At 41.4% G+C, this 17,047-nt stretch overlaps 1 protein-coding gene across 1 annotated transcript in view; it reads right to left on the bottom strand.

Moving 5' to 3' along the window:
* SPAG16 (sperm associated antigen 16) overlaps positions 1–17,047 on the bottom strand; it is a 355,243-nt gene that overhangs the window by 85,584 nt on the left and 252,612 nt on the right. Inside the window, exon 17 of the mRNA XM_085299542.1 lies at positions 3,971–4,103. Within this exon, the coding sequence (XP_085155668.1) occupies positions 3,971–4,103 (133 nt within the window). The remainder of the gene's footprint in view (positions 1–3,970; positions 4,104–17,047) is intronic.

Below are 17,047 nucleotides of genomic sequence, written 5' to 3' on the forward strand. Positions count from 1 at the left end.
ATATAAACTGTCATCAGTTAAGGAATCTGAAAACCATAATTCTGGGACTTTAACTGAAGGCTCAACACTGGCAGAAATTCTGACAATCTGAGATTTGATCTCCGTGCCTCCATCCCCTAGAAGGCCCGCGGCGACCGCCTGTGGCTATAACAGCCCAAATAATGTCCAGTGCAAATATCGATGATGCTTCAGCAGCGGCACTCCACGAAATCTCATCGAGGGTAATTCCGCACTCGGGAAAGGGGGGATGATATAGAGACGCAGATTCGYGAGCCCGCTGTTTAACACCAACAATAAATCAAGCCTGAGCAGCAAGCAAGCCTGTGACCCGCTGGAGTAGTGGTCTGCTCAGAGCAATGGTCCTGTATAATGTGTCGTGTGATAATATAATTAAGCAAATTAACCTTGCTTTTGGATAGCGCTACCGAGTCGTTACCCTGACCCCAGCGTGGAGGGGTATTATAAAGCACTATAAAGCAAGTTGCTTGGAGCCTGGTAGGATTCACAAACCCTCCACACATCCTTACCAGCAAGAGCAACACCGTGTCCAGCTTGGATGAAAGCAGATTAAATATCACCATCGCCTTGTAGCTGCAAATCTCAGACAACAGTACTATATTTTTCCAAATATTGTTTACTTCCCTTGACCTTATTTAAACTGCCATTGATTTTGGACTGCTGCTGCTGAAGTGGGAGAAGTTGGTTTGTTTGTTCCTAATGCGTTACGATAATAAATATATCTTAGCATGTAAACTGGAAACCTTTATAGCTTCTCCGAGTCTTATTTATTATGCATTGCCGTGTTGTGAACAACCATATTAAGTACATTTTTCTAAACAGTAACTGGAAATACTGAAGATGAAGACAAAGAAAAGTGTAGTGGCAGATTTGTGAATGCTACACAAGAATTTAAGTAGAGGAAGATCTCAGTTAAACTTGCATATGAAGAGGTAAAACTGAAATACAGAAAAGAAAAAAAAAATCATTTCCAGACATCGTGCGCCCTGTCTGGCACGTTAGTCTCCCCTCCGAGACCATTCACAGCACACACAATTAAAAGGACGTGTTCCTTTCTATTTCTGACGTTAGGCACAATATTGACCTAGGCCTGTGGTGGGCTGGTTCTGGCCACCCCTCCAGCAGGTCCACAACCACGAGCCAGCTGCAGAAAGACTGAAGGAGAGAAGGAAATCCACACACAGTATAATGCCTTACCAATTCTGTCATTGATTTCGTTGCATTTGCAAGTACCCCACATGGCCACGTCTGCTCAAGCTGCCTGAAAGAAAAGCCAAGGCAGGACAAACCAGAGAGCAGCTGAAGCAGCAAGCCTCGTACCTAACATCTTTCATGAACTCCTTGAAGATCTGAGTGTGGCTCTGATAAAGAGGAAAACGGCTACGTGGTCAAGCATGTTTGCCCAGAGCACCGTGCAGATCACTAGTTAAGCCAGGACCACCTGCAATAAGGTCATCAGATGATTCCCAATAACTTTACAAGCTCATTCTTGGTACTCCCTCTTTGTYAGGCAACTCCCAGCCAGCGCATGATGCTCTGACAAAAGATATTACCACTTTCAAACAAAACGTAAGATGTTTCTGTCTACTTTACACTTGCAATGGTAATTACTTAGAAAAAAATACAGAGGAAAACCAAACAAAAATCTTCTATTAGTTGCRGCCTTATTATCTCTGACCTCAATCTCGTTTGCTATCCTGCCCATCTTTTCATAAAATCCTTCTATCATTATTAGCTATAATTTAAATAATTACTGAGCAGTAAAAAAAACTGCTCAAGCATGGCTCTCTAATCTAGTAATTAAGTCCACCTGTAGTGGTGTAGTGTTTCCTGTGTGCATGACTATTAGTGCATTCAAGTATTTTATATTAGGTGCTATAACATCACCAGAAGAGACTGATGGAGACAGCCTGTAATTAAGCCGCACTCTGATAAGGGCAGGAAAATCTATCTAAACTTCCTCAGAGACAGGTCCAAGGTCTCGTGTCCATCAGCCTGTTAGCTAAACACTGGATATATTATCTCATCACCATTTATTTTGTTGTGGGGGTTTGGGCCGCTTGTCTTATTTTAATACTGCTATTGTTTTTTAGATTGACCAAATTCTTAATATTCTTAATATTACTCAGGTTTAGCTTGCTGGGGAATTAGCAAAAAAAAAAAAANAAAAAAAAAAAAAAAAAAAAAAAAAAAAAAAAGCTGTGACAACAGGGAGGCAACTTGAGTTAATCCTCCAAGCAGACAGCATCCCAGAGATGTTCACCTCAAGCTGCGCCCCAGCCTGCATTGCCTACTGTAACCCAAAGAGCTGCATCCGAGCTAGGGCAGGTATGCTAAAAAACACCATCCCACCCAAGCGCAGTGCAGAAAATGCATTCCTTCCAGGCAGTGCGATACCTAAAGCAAATAAAATATTTTTCCATAACAGATATTAGTACGCTGCTAAGCCTGCAGTGCCCGGCGTGCCTCGGCTGTGATGACTAATTAGGTCACGTTGGCACCGTTGCTGTTCAAACAACCAAAGTTGTCASAGTCCCTTTTAGCCAGCCGTTTTCGTATCTTTAGCCAGGCGTGATTGCATCCCGTTATATTAAGCCTCAAYGTGGTCATTCATCCCAATTTGATATCTCTGTTATGTGATTACTCCTGCAGAGAAAGCTTTGGATTTTATCCAAACGACGGGAAATTTTGCCCATTTACATTACCTTAAGCTGATAACCTTTCTACTGGAAAGTTCCCATCTGGCTAAAAATATTGCTGCTGCATTTTGCGGGGATGTGATTCCTTTGCAAATGACYCACCATTATATTCCAGACGCAAAAATGCAAAACTTCTTCAAATCCTGCATGTGAAAAAATGAGCTCTTGTTCCAAACCCCATACATATATAGAATAGTGTTTAAATTTGTCATTGGGTAGCTGTCAAAAATGAACAGTATCAATGTATTTTTTCCCCCCTTGGAAATGAAAATACCTTATTTAATGATACAGTAGAGAGCTCTGTGAAATCCCTATACAAATACTATAGAATTGATAACAAAGTTTTCTGCCAAGTGACTCAATAGATTGATATTATGTATTCCACAGTGTGTGGGCCATTATGACAAAATATCATGCTATTATTATTATTAAAATGATTCTTTCATTCTCTCTCATATTTTACTTAAGCATTGTATTTTATGCATATAATATGTATGCATAATATATTATGCATACACATAAATATGTCTCAATAAAATTATACCTATTTATTCAATATTTTACATATTATTACATTGTATCGATTCATATTATACTACCTTGTCTACGAATGATCTACTGAGCTAGGATCTAATTCTGTGCTGCAATATGAATGCTTGTCCACATGTCGGAATAGAAGATTAACACTGTTTTATAACAAAAAAAATGTTATACTCTTTTACCACAGCCCCACTTAAAACAAAAATGCACCTTCACTCACAGTATTGCTGACGTGTTAATATAGGTTTGATGGTGAAAAATACCTGCTTGCTTCAATTATTTGTGCATAGAAGGCAATCTTTTTAACGTAATGAAGTTCTAAAGTAATTACAGGAGGACTTAGTAAGGTTGGTTATGAAATGAAACCATGGAATAAGCAAATGAAAGGGCAAATAAGAGTGGAGAATAAACATTAGTAGAATACAGGTAAATCTCCTTTAGTTTTCTAGCCCCAGTAATCGTTTCTGTATTTCATGCAACTTTCTTGTAATCAATTGCACRTTTTGTAATTGCACATTTTTCACTCTATATAAATGGACCATTATTCCAGTTCACACATCCAGTCCATAGAAAACAAACATATTGATCATTAGTTGGTACAAACAGGTTAATTTTAAAGTCATGGCTATCTATAAGGTTTCAACTAGCTCCAGAATTCCTTCAGAAAGAGCTCAAAGTACAACACAGCTTAAGCAGAAAAAGCACTTAAAGCATCCTACCAGAGGGCTCAAAGACGACCTGGTTGGCGGGATGCRGGTCTGCGTCTATGGATGCCATGGAGCCCAACGTCCGAACGTCCCACAGCTTCACCACCCCACAGGAGTCACAGGAGGCAATGGTGTCACCCTGTCAACGTGAGGGGAAAAAAAGSCATCACTTCTGCATGTTTGCAAAGGAGAAGGCACACTGCACAGTGCTGCATACCTCGCTATGCCACACACAGTAACTGCACATATTTAAATAAATGCRAGTTATTATATGTTAGGTTATCAGTCTCTTGATGACTATGTTGACTTGAAGATCAACGATACTACACAACTTTTAAAGAAAACACAGTTCAGGAGAAAATGCAAGCAAAAAAGAGTAAARAGGCTATCTCAAGTTCTGATGCTAACGTCCCTTAAGGACGTGGATCGTGCTCCTACTTTGTCTTCTCACAGAGACCAGGAAGGGATCTTTAGCCCCGACCTTCACTTCTGCCTACTCCTGTTGAACACGCACTACGTTATGACCGTACATTCATTATCAGCCACKTTAAGGATAATCTCACTCATCCTGCTGAGTCAGAGGCATGCAGAGACTGTGCAAGGAAAGGTGAGAAGACCAAGTCTCYTATGCACCTCTGCAGTGTTAATACAAAATCCTATCAAAAAAGAGGGGCAGGAGAAATTTCAATGTGCAACACGAACCACCKCAAAAACCAGCAAAGGCAGAGTCAAGGTTCCCGAAATGTAATTTTGGTTGCCACAATAATGTCACTACAAATTTCACTGTCACAGTAACAGGCAGAAAGCACTAACTACCAGTATAGAAGCATTTACTTTTCCTTTATATCTCCTAAATAAAGATTCAAAATACAGGGAAAGTCAAATCCTCAAACTGGCTCTGCTGGTGTGCACTTGGAGTTATCAAAGCCAACATAAGCGTTTTCCAGTTTGTACAAGGGTGTGAGATTAGAGGACAGGATTTCTTTTTAAAGGAGAATCACAATGATATGGAACTGAGAATCAGTTAAAATACCAGTCAGATGCTGTGTCTATGACTTCTTTTATATTTGGTTAATTTTTATTTCTTTCATGTAAATAATACATGCAAGAAAATGTGCAGGGTCATCTAGCAAATAGAGGAAGTGAGATCTGAAAGCGTCCATTGCCTTCTCAAGTAGAAAGTAATGGCCCACAAAACACTATCATAGCATAAGTATAATGCAGTCTTTAGGTTCATTTGGAGGAGAACTGAAATGTCAAAACTCCAGTCTGGCTTGTTACAGGGACSAATACAGAGCAATACTAGAAACAAAGTAATCAGTGCTTGGAGATCTAGCCCRCAATGCATAAGCTCTCAGCACTAATCATTCGAGACAGACTTGCAAAAAGCTCAGTGACCATTATCTACATCAGGCTTCAACCTTCTGGTGCTGACTACGACCAAGAAAGTCTTCATTTAACTCTCTGCTCAGCTGCACCCACCTACTTCTCCTTCCTTTCATCTGCCTCTTTTCATAAAGCTCAGCCTATACAAAGTCAAACAAAAAAACCCCAGACACAACAGCTACACTCTGAACTGTGGCGCAGTTTGAACTGGATCTCTATAAATGCAAATTTGGGAGAAAAAAATGAAAACTGATCATCATGGACACGAGACTGGAAGAGTCACCAAATTCAGTCCCCTGCTGTTCCAAGTACSACCAGCAATCCCTTCAGCCTGACCATGGGAGAGGCTGCACATTCGTATCTCAGCCAAGCAGAGGTTTCAGCGAAGCTGGCACGCAGCAGCAGCGAGGAAGTGGGAGGGTGGGATGCGCACGATCGAGTGGGATTTCTTCTTTAGTCAGGTCGTACTCTACCAGTTGAGCAAAGGGAAGAGGAACGGCCCACGTGCATATAGACGGACACCGACGTTTCTCAATTTAATTCCAAACTTCTGAAACAGATTTCCGCGCCTCATTATCCTCTCCCTTTTCATTTTATTCGTCAATCATTATCAGCAATCCACTTAAGAAATCGCAAGTATCCAATACACTCGTTACATTATAACCTCCACTATGACTTTGACATATCTACGTATTTTACTCCTGCTTCTTTCTGTCCAGAGAGGTATTTTAGCTGATAGCACCATTTAAATTTTGTTTGTTTTAGACTACGTCTGTCTTCACACTTGTTTTGTATCTGTCAAACACACTTCAATTTAGTAAATGCTCCTTAATTACAGCTCACATAACACAGTAATTTTGCACTAGATCGGTTGAGAGCCCATCCGGGTGAGAATGCRCATAACCCAAACCTGCATAGTTACTGCGGAGACTTCAGTCGGTGCTCTGCGACTCCTCCCGAAGCCAGCAGCACTTGTGTCAATGAATGTTCAATACGACACTGCTCTCTTAAGTACTAGTATGATCCACCTAATGTATCATAATAACAAGAAGAATGCTTCACCGAAATAGATATTATGCAAATATTGGTCAGGCACCATGCCTGCCTCTAAGCAACTGCGGTGCCAGAGCCAACTTTGGCTTTCCCACTGGCCCTGATTAAGKGAGAGTTAATATTTGCATTATTACGAGGAAAATGCACTGATCTACATTTACTACAGGTTCTCCCTTCTGTGAATTAGCTTTGCTACAGAAGCTACAACCGTAGTGCTGGGGAAGCCTGGTCCTGGAGCAGGGTGAACAAGCAGGAGAAGATGGTCCCGTTCCAAAGCGTCTGTGGTCTKTCTTAGTGGCAAGATCAACTCACTTTTACTGTCCAAAGTCAGCAGATTTTTTTTTTTATCAGTTTCCTCCCAGATGCCTAGTACAAACATAAACTGTGCATAAATTGAAACATAGAAATAGCACATCTTACTAGACTGCCATGAAAAAGCAGTGGACTGCACCTGCAAAGAAAGAAKAAAGCACAGGCTTCCGCTGGAAACACATCCGCACAAGCCTACAGRTATTTTATCAGACTCGGCATATTCTGCCTGTTAGCTTATTATTAAATGTGTTAATTAATATTGAAACTAATGCAGCTGCTACACTACAAGCATAACCAAAAGCATTTTGTAAATGAGCCAGCTCTTATATTTGACTTTTCACTTGATGTCATCTCTATTACCTACCTTCTCTAAATCAAGTGAGATGGAGATGTGGGATAACAACCTTTGAGTAAGGACAAATAAACCAGGAATGTAGCCGAGCTTAAGGCTAATTGGAAGCTACATGCCATTTAAAGAAGAAGAAGGGGTAAGTCATATGCTAAACTAACTCATTTGCCTCTGGCCATCAGCCACTTTCAAAAGCTTTAAAGTACAATCACACTGAATCCTTACATGAGCTTCTTTTTTTTTTTCCCCCTTCCATTTGCAGTTGTTTTAGTTGCCTCTTAGTTTTCTTCTTTTTGTTTCACTAAAAAGGCTGYTTTACAATGTATTTTACCGAACAATAAGCTGGACGATGGGCTTGGGTGATTTTCCTGCATATGAAAGAGAAGACAATGAGATCCAAGCAAGAAACGTGGAAAGGCGGCGCAGGTTTCAGTTGTACGGATTCTCATTTACACTGTGTCTTGTGCTGCAGCGGAGGAAGCTCAGTTCTATTACTTCATCTAGTCAAAGAGCAYGCAGCATGACTCATAAGACTGGCAAGACGTTCTTCCCGCTCCGTATAAACAAGCTTGTTCTTTTTAAAGTGTGCATGCTCAAGCAATTAAAAAAGAAAGAGTCTTGTTAGGAATTTCTGCAAGGATTCAGTTCACCTAGATTCAAAGGCTGGTTCTCTTCCAGACTCCGTGCGTCTTTGCAAGTCCTTTAATTCCCTTCACATGCCCAGATCCCAGCTCACGGCAACAGGCAGCTTCGCACACAGCATAATCCCAATCTCAAATGGCACTTAAGAACCACTCGCGTACAAATAATTGTAACACAAGGATTGTATTTACTGACCTCGATATCAGGAATTAGCAAATTTATACAATTTCCAGGAAGTTTGTTTAAAGCTTTTCCTTCCTTCCATTTCAAAATCTGCATTTCTCCTGTAAATATTAATGATTAACAATGGTACTAATCGCCAGATAAACTTTCAGTAAATATTTCCTGAAAATTACCGTATTTCACTAGCAATAATGATAAAAATCTCAGTAACTGTGTCTCTTCCTTATTAATGCACTTCCAGATTTATCGCTGATAGATTAGTGATATCTGAATTGCAATCAAATGGCTTTTTCTAATTTGGACTGCAACAATCTCCCCCCAGGAGCATTCTCTTCAAAGTTTAATTCTGAAGGCAGGCCAGCAGTTGTTTCTTGGCRCTCTGCAAGTATTTTTAAAAAGGCAAAATAGGGAGCAAACGAGCGACACTCATTTTGTAGGCCTGGGAATGCTTTTAACTTGCGAGACGATGAGGTAATTAAACTGAATCCACAGCTAGCAAAGGCAGATGCCACAAGCTCATAGTCAACTCAAACTTGCGGTCTACTGTGCGGCTATACTGAGATCTTCATCGACCCCAATGGAAACAGAATCAAGCTCTAGCATCCCCTTTGCTAGCCAGGATGAAGTTTGATTATTTGCCTTCACTATTGGAAACCGGGTTCACCTCAGCCTGACAAAGGATTTACGGGAGAGAGGCTACAGCGACGCCTGTGCTGCATACGCACAGACGTGCCCAAAGCAGTTCAATTACACGGGACGGCTAAGGACGAGCCGCATCTCACAGTCTCCGTYTCCCCCATCACCCAGATCCGCTAGCCTTCGTTAGCTTCGTCATGGAAAAAGGTCACCTGCAGCAACGAGTATGAATTAGCTGCTGCAGTAGTCAGCAACTTTCCTGGGCAGCTTTGGCCCCGCTGTGGTTGATGTTGCCTCGATGAGCTTGTTATCGGCCTTTGAACTAACTGAAAGAAGTTTGTCCGGCAAATGTGAAGCATGCGTAGAGCAGATGTGCCTGGGAAACTCCTTGCCATGAAGTCCCAGTAGATGAAATGGCCGTGTAAGGAATAGTTTCAGCTGTTCCTGGAATAATTTGCGTTTCTAAGACACATCCTGTGGGACACATCAGAAGTCACTTAACTCTACCACCCTTTTATATGCCTTAAAGTGAATATTTTTAAGAGGGATCATTACCTCTCACATTTATAGCATGAAGCACATCAGAAATCTGATGAGTGTTATTACCTCAGGCCTTGTTATAATGCAAAAACTAAACTACAGTCAGAAAAAAAATAACAGGGGACACAGATGGCAGATAGCCCCATCGCCTCGCACGGGGGGTGTTGGGGTTTCTGAACAGCAGTGAGCGAGGGTGGAGGAATCTCAAGGGAATCCAGGCGGAGGTGGGTGAATCTGCCGTAGCTGTGGCAGGCAAAAGAGCTTAATGTCCAATTAAGTCAAATGAATTATGTAAAATATGATAAAAATAGAGGCAAAAATGCAGATGCAATCCATTATTAGACTGATGACTAATCAATCACCACCCATCCTTCAAGTATCAGGCTTAAATCATCCTACTTTCAAAAGAAAGTACTACCACCTTGGAAAGAGATCAAATTAACTTAGCCTGGCAAAAACACAAAGTTACATTGATTACCATTTCTAAAGAGTAATGGTCTCTTTTTAATAATTATTTTCATCGAGAGTAGGCAGGGGGGGAGAAGGAATGATTAAAGGTTACGCAGAGCCAGTGCCGGTGTTTTCCTATCTGCTTTTTACTAGCCTTTTCCTTCTAGTTTCAACTTCTCCATCATAACCAAAGCAACAAAGCACCATCCATCTCTGAATGCAACCTGAGCAGACAAACATCTAGAGCTCAGGCAAGTGGGATCTGGTCTTCATTTCTTGCAGTGTTTTTTTAAAAGCCCTGAACAGCTGACGTTGATTAGTGAGACGGGGGTGGGAAGAGTCACCTCCGTGAGCTTCCCTGCTGGCCGCTGCAGATGAGCTCTCCAAATTTACCAGCAGTTGTGAACAAACAACTCTTAATTTTGCACCGTCTAGTTGACTGCTCAGATTGGTGGGACTGCCTGTAAGAATTTATTTGGTTATTTTTGCYTTGCCTGTTGTGACTACTATGCTTTTTCCCCTTGACGTTATGGCTCAGGGCTCAGGTTTTGAAGGGTACCGACCGCGCACGCTGCGGGGCAAGAGCAGCCTCTTTCTCTAACCCCGCTCTGCRTACACTGTAAGCATTAGACAAGCAAGCAACACAATATTCTATTACTAAAAAACATAATGAATTTAAAGCAACCAAGAATCTGCTGCAACCTCTTTCTCATTCCCAGCTACAGGGCAGTATCAGCATCTCAGAGGACCCCCCTAGGATAACTAATGTTTTATGCCTGTGGGAAGCAGGGCTCGTTCCTGTCCTGGCTCTAATTCTTTTGCCAGCTCGTTCTTCCTTCAGGCGCACCAGCGGCTAGGGTTCGTAACGCACGCGACAAGTTAAAAGCACGCTCTGCAAACATAGAAGGAGAATTCTGTTCAACACTTTCTCCTTTCGCACATGACACTACAGTCCAGAACAGAGAAATATTGATTATATACCGTAAGGAAGGTGAAAGAGCGTTAGCTGCTCAGGAGTGCTGCAAAAACGCACGGTTCCTCCAACGAGCCACTCCACGGTGCACGATGTATCACCGTTCCTACTGGGACACGCTGGGATCTAACCAGCTTCAGCCATAACGTGAGGAACCGGACTGTCCTGAGGTATCTGGAAATGTGCAATTGGGGACAACAAGTCCTGCAGAGAAGCTCTAAGGAGGGAGAACCATCAGGAGAAGCTCTGCCTATGGGCAAGCGTGGGTAGAGCAAACAACCCAACGGAGCCAGGTGAGCAACCGGGCAATGCTCGGGAGGGGGCTAGAGCAGAAGGGAAGTTCATCAAGGAAGGGTAAAAAGGCACAGAGATGTGTTTACCTACTGTGATCAGTGACCAAAGTCCACAGCTATTAGAAAGCAGAGAGGAACYAAACATGTCTGAAAGTGGAAAGCAAAGATGCAGCTGAGATTTCCGTGCTGGGAGTTTCACTAAAAGAAATAATCAAAGCAATTGGCAAAACAACTTTGTTGCGGAGGGATTTCTAGTGCTGCCAACTTCCAAAAATAAGGACGGAGCAAGGCTCTCGTGTTTGTTTACACGCGCTCGGCAGGCTTCCCTCTTGCTGCATGAAAGGCAGGGATCCTCTCTTCCYTTTGCCACATCAAGAGGCGCGAAGTGCCTTGTGGTGTTTGTGGAGAACACCACACGCTAGGCTTGCAGAAGCCCTTTGCATAAATTTACATACGAAACCCAAGATCACTGCGCTCCCCGCAGAGTTACTGCTAGCCAGAGTTGACATTGCACTTGAAACGGCGCTGCAGAGAGAGCAGTATCCTTYGCAGAGAGGTTTAAGATAATCAATTTTGTTTTTCCTTTCTAACCATCAAAGCGGTGCCTCTGAATTCTGGGAGCTGTGCAGCGAGCAGGAGAGGCATGATAATTGCCGTTGCTGGCTTTTCGCAGTATTTTGAGAGATGCCACGACTACTCTGAAGTTAGGCAGCATCACCAACTTATTAGACACTCCAGAGAGCGACGAGCCTAAGAAATCCCRCCCCGTATGTTTGCGTATGGGTATTTTATCGCCGTTCAGTTCCTTAAAGGGTGTATTTTTTTAAAAAAACAGTGTAGTACTGTGATAATGTTAATACATACACATGACACAAGCTACCGCAAACTCCRAAATCAGTTTTAGGGCACTAGACCTATTGCTGAAATATGAAATTGTCCATTTAGAGCATTYTAGCCACTGAAAGAAAATAGGTGAAAGTTTGTATATAACCATTTTTAAAGCAAAAGTTATCCTAAGAACATACAAATTAAAAAGCTCAACAGAATATTYGATTCTTTATCTTGTCCTTGGGCATTTTTTTTTAGGGAAAGTAAATCAATATTATTAAAATATATTCTCAGAAGCCTGGCCAATTCTGAACTGTGATAATTCTAGGAAGGTTTCTCCCAGCTTCCAAATATTTCAGGCAAAAGAATGATCAATTCAGCAAATTCCACCCCATTATTTCACAAAATTCCTCAAACAAACAGATCAGTTAAATATCAAAACAATATACTCTTATATTCCTATCTCTGATGGACTTCAGCTTTGCATTCTCRATTATTTTCAGATTAAATCATTGCAATATTCAAGTACCTTTTAATTCTGATCTTTAGCCACCTACAGATTAATTGCATCTTAATAACAGAAAAGCCTTTCCAAATGTGGCCCTGCTTCCATTCTTCCAGAAATTTATTTTAAATCCAATTTTGCTRTTGTGCAAAGCCATACCCTGTACAACCACACACAAAGTATTATTTTAAGCGCCTCGCTTGCCGTTGGCTATGGTCTGACGATAAAGCGCAGCCAGATTTAGAGTCTTCTTACCAGGCACAAATCTAAACCCAAACCACTTCTCTAGACCACATCTGGTTTGTTAAAAAAGCCACTATTTTAACAGGTAAACCAGCTCCTGCAACGCCAACCCACGTCCACCCCCGACCCACGTCAACCTGGTGCCGCTGGGTGAGCTGGAAGCGAACGGATTTGGCGCTACCCGTGAACGCCGGCCGCCCCCGGGAGCCCTGAGCACCTACGATCGGCCCCGTCCAAGCCACTGATAAAACTGGTATCGCAAATAAAAGCTGAAGTCTTGCAATATACGGAGAGAATTACTGTCACGTGAGGGAGTTGCAGGATAGAGCATAGGGACGGGACGCTGCGTTCCCATCTATCTTCAGACATTATGTCCCGTGAAATATCGCATATGGAGGCAAGTTGGACTATATTTCAAGTGGGAAATTGAATAAAAAACCCTACACGGGTCTTGGTGTACTGTTTTTTTTTTGTATGTAGCAAAATGACAAGTTTAAAAACAGGTGTTGACATGAAAAATGAATTATGTTGGGACCTGGGACCTACACTGTAAATCTGCCACAGGAAAGCCTGTCATGCTGGGCCAGAAGATGTAATTTTTAAGAATTCTTATGCCCGCAGTTGCAACTTGGGATRCGCAAATTAATTCTCCTCCTCTAGGAAAAAAGGGCAAAGTCTTCCACGCTGCTAGCAGTTTTGCATGCTAAACAGCATTTCCTTCATAGACTGTATACACAGAGGGTCACATTCACTGAAGAACACAGAATTAAGCAAACAAAATCACATTAAATGAGATCATCTCTTTTGCTTTCAATTACACTTATGAGTATGTGGACATAACAGTATATCTATTTGTAAATGTGATGTCTGAAAACATAACAAAATATACTGTATGATCAGTTAATTATCAGTTTCTCCCCAGGATCTTGTCAAGGGTCAAGTTTACCTAAAATGCCTTTTTTTTTTTTTTTAAGCTACTCAAAATCAAATTAAGAATTAAGACAAGGCTAGTTAAAATAACGTCATACTTCCTGCTCTTTAGACATTACACAGTTGTCCAAAATCCAAATATCTATTTGTCTATACATTATCTGATTTTTTTCTTTTAATCATAAAATGTTGAGACAAACTTGTGTGATAGTTCTAGATTTTAATAAGGACAAATTTTGATGAAAAGTTTCAGTTGGAGAAGCTAAATATTTCATTAAGTGCTGGTTCAACACTTGTCTGCCTATATCTGAACCATCTCTGGCTTTGTAGTGACACAGCGTGTCATTGGGAGCAGGGACAGCAGAACATCCTGCTTGGTTCAGTCCAACCACACAGCCTGGCCCAGACGAAAGGATGAAAGAGTGAAAGCTGTAATTCAGAAATTACAAGGCGCTATGTACACTGCACACTCACAACACAAAACACTCATTTTCCCAGAATTTTCCAGATTTTAAATACTCACAGAATATTTTATAATGTTCTATGAATAGATTCAAAAGTTTGAGTAAATGTACATTTATTTAGCAGAGAAGCATCAACAGATCAATTTCTTCTGCTTATTTCATAACAAGAAAAATGAATATTAGCAATAGGATGGAATGAATGAGAGAGTACTGTGGTGGCAACAGGCAGAGAAACACTCCCTGTCCAGTTCTTCAAGATGCACTGTCTCCAGGTGGTCTACTTCTGGAGGACAGAAGCCCCAGTTTTCAGGATCGTAAACTTTTGGTCATCACRGTACACGTGGCTTGCTTCCAAGCAAGAGCAGCTGTCCCGCAGTTATCTCACTTTTATGAAGTCCAGGTGTTAGCAGCTACCCTATTAATCTACTGTGCGTTTTGCACTCGCAGATCCAAGACCATGGAAAACTACTGGGACACATCAAACGATACCTAACACCCGAGGACAACAAAAGGACACGAGGCCTTCAGGTAACACATGCAGACAGGCAGCAATCAATCAAACAACGTCTGGTGACAGAAGACTGAACTGAAAGCGATGGGTCTAGAAATATCATTATTGGAAAAAACTACGTTCCTCTCCATCCACGAAGCTGTTGTGTATTTGGCCAAGCAAMAGAAGAGAAGATGAGGCTGTGGCTTTTTCAGAAATAATCAGTGTTACAGCCAGATTCTTTGACTGCCACTTCTTGATAGGTTTGAAATACCTTCCTAGAATGCCATCAGGAAGATGGACACAAAGAAGGTCTTCTCAAATCCAAGCTTTGCTTGTTTGTTTTGGTGAACGATTTAGGAACTTTGGTGAAACACTGAGGGTACCTGCATGGTGACAACGGGCGACACCAGAAGGGATTCCTGGGTTTAAAAGACAGTCAACTATGTGGTGAATAAAATATATAAACCCCTAGGCAGGAGGGGGAAAAGTTGTGTGGCAAAATGAGATTTTCCTTCACCTCTTGCAAAGAGTCAAATGCCACAAAGAAAGCGAGTTTTCTTGACCTGCGATTATTTTCAGAGCTAGTAATATTGACAGAATTGGGTCTAAAAATCACAATAAATAAATTACACTGGGGAGAACGAAAAGGCTTGTTAATTCCAAGATTCCTAAGGCAACTTGGACCTTGAGTAAACARACTTCAAGACTAATGGAAAATTAAATTTTCTCAGAAGAAATTAGAGCTGTGAAATTTGTACCAAATTAATTCAAGGCGGCAAGTCGTTYCCGACCTAAACAGCAAAGGAATCACATTTTGCCTCATTTAGAAGTGAAGAGGTAGGCTCTAAGGGCAGTTAATGCGTTACAACRCTGACAAATGGTCTCTCCTTCAGCATTATCTCCTATACTAGAGAGGAAAAGGATTTTTCTCCATCACTGACTCATCAAGGTATATTACACTTAAGTTCATCTTTGCAACCTCTCTCTGATTTAAAAAAAAAAAAAGATATAAATGATGATGGGAAATTCAGTGACAGGAACAAGGTGTCATACATTTAAAAAAATCAGAATTTTTTCAGTCCCATTCCTACATCTTTAAGTAAAAGATTCTCTCYCCTCTCTGGGAGATGAAAATACAGCACCTTGGAAGATCCACAACCAGYCACAAACCAATGCATCACGAATCTCTGGCCTTCAGAACGCAGTCAGATAAATGCATGYATCGTGGAGTTCCTTCGCCAAAAGAGCTGGAGGAATTTTCCACTTTTAGGTTACCTGTTAAAGATATTTTTCCTTGTTTATCTAGCCTTCTACATTAAGACACAGATACCAGAGCCAGAGAGCACGATTTAAATCGACAAAAATAAAGATGGATTCTCCTAGAATTGTTTCTGAACTTCTTTCCTTGTCTACACAAAATGCATAAAATAGGCACGTACTTGTTAACTGGAGCGTTCTGGGAACAGCAATAGTGTCAGAGGTAAAGAAAAGTGATTAAATGGTCTGTCCGGCCAAGGGGAGAAAGTATTCCAGGAAAACRTCTTCCAAAAGGAGGCAGTAACACAACGCCTCAGAGTACGGGTATTCTAGCACAGGTTTCCAAGAGCTTCACTGTTATSCGAAGGAGCTTTTTGTCAACAAATGAAATGGAAGACTGCATTCGGGAGAAAATGCTATTTTGATGAAGATTTTGTTCTCTTGTCACGCCACAGAGAGAGAGGAGATTTATTTCTTCGCTTCTAACAACATTCGATAGCCTGAAAAYGGTTAACTAACGATGCTAAAATCTGTATTTAAAATGCAATTCAGTTCTGTAATTATATTTCTTATGCATGGAGACAGAAATAAACTAGAGGAAGAACCTATTAGCCCTTTTGCATGTATAATTGAACACGTTTGATATTACTAGGTAACCTTTGCAAGTAACTGGCTTTGAGTTTATGCAAAGAGGTGAACACTTTGAATACATAAATAACAATAGGAGCAGATACGGTTTTGATTTTGTATTCTGTTCTTTTCTTGTTTGCATCTGTTAGATGCAGTCAGACATCCCTGGCTTTATTTGGCCATCCGTAGAAACATCTGAAAGATCTGACTTTTGCATCATTTGGGTGCAGTAATGAATAAGAACTGACATCAAATATCAATATTATTGGCCCAGCTAAATGGTAGCTGACATCAAAACGGACTGYTGAAGAGGTAAACAAAATTGAAATTTTGTTTTTGTGCAAGAACTGCCTGACATTGTTTGTCCTTCGGTAAATCAATGGAAGAATGACCCAACTGCTGCTTGCGTTTTGGTTCGGGGAGGTAAAATTGGGCAGCRGTTATCAAGTACATTCTCTGGCTTTTCTAATAAAAGCTCTCATTCTAAAAACAGCTTTTGTTTTGGGAAAATTTAGTAATCTCCGTAATGACTTCTCACCCTGCAAATGTCACACAAACAYGCTATGGCAGATACAAATAAGCACAGGTGAATGATAACCGCACTGTTTGCAACATAAACACGTACACAGGCACACGTAAGCATCTGCATTCTCTGTACACATCCTACAGCCTCCACTAGCACATGGTGAGCTGCCAAGCCGGGAGAACGCTTTGCGCAACGCTTATTTTTCTCTTTGCACACTTATTTTTTTCTCCTCTGGAGCAGTTAGGACAACAGAGGCCGTTTCAGTGCACCAGTTTTGTCTGTGTTACGGGCGCCTGCGAGAGCAGGAGAGGCCAGGGCTGACCTCGGCATCTTGCCTGGGCCTCCGGAGGTGGCCRGGTTGGTGCCGAGGCTCCTTCCACCACCGTTTGC

The sequence above is a fragment of the Rhea americana genome, unplaced genomic scaffold (assembly GCF_003343005.1).
Source record: "Rhea americana isolate MKP2758 unplaced genomic scaffold, rheAme1 scaffold_15, whole genome shotgun sequence".
Classification (NCBI taxonomy): Eukaryota; Metazoa; Chordata; class Aves; order Rheiformes; family Rheidae; genus Rhea; species Rhea americana.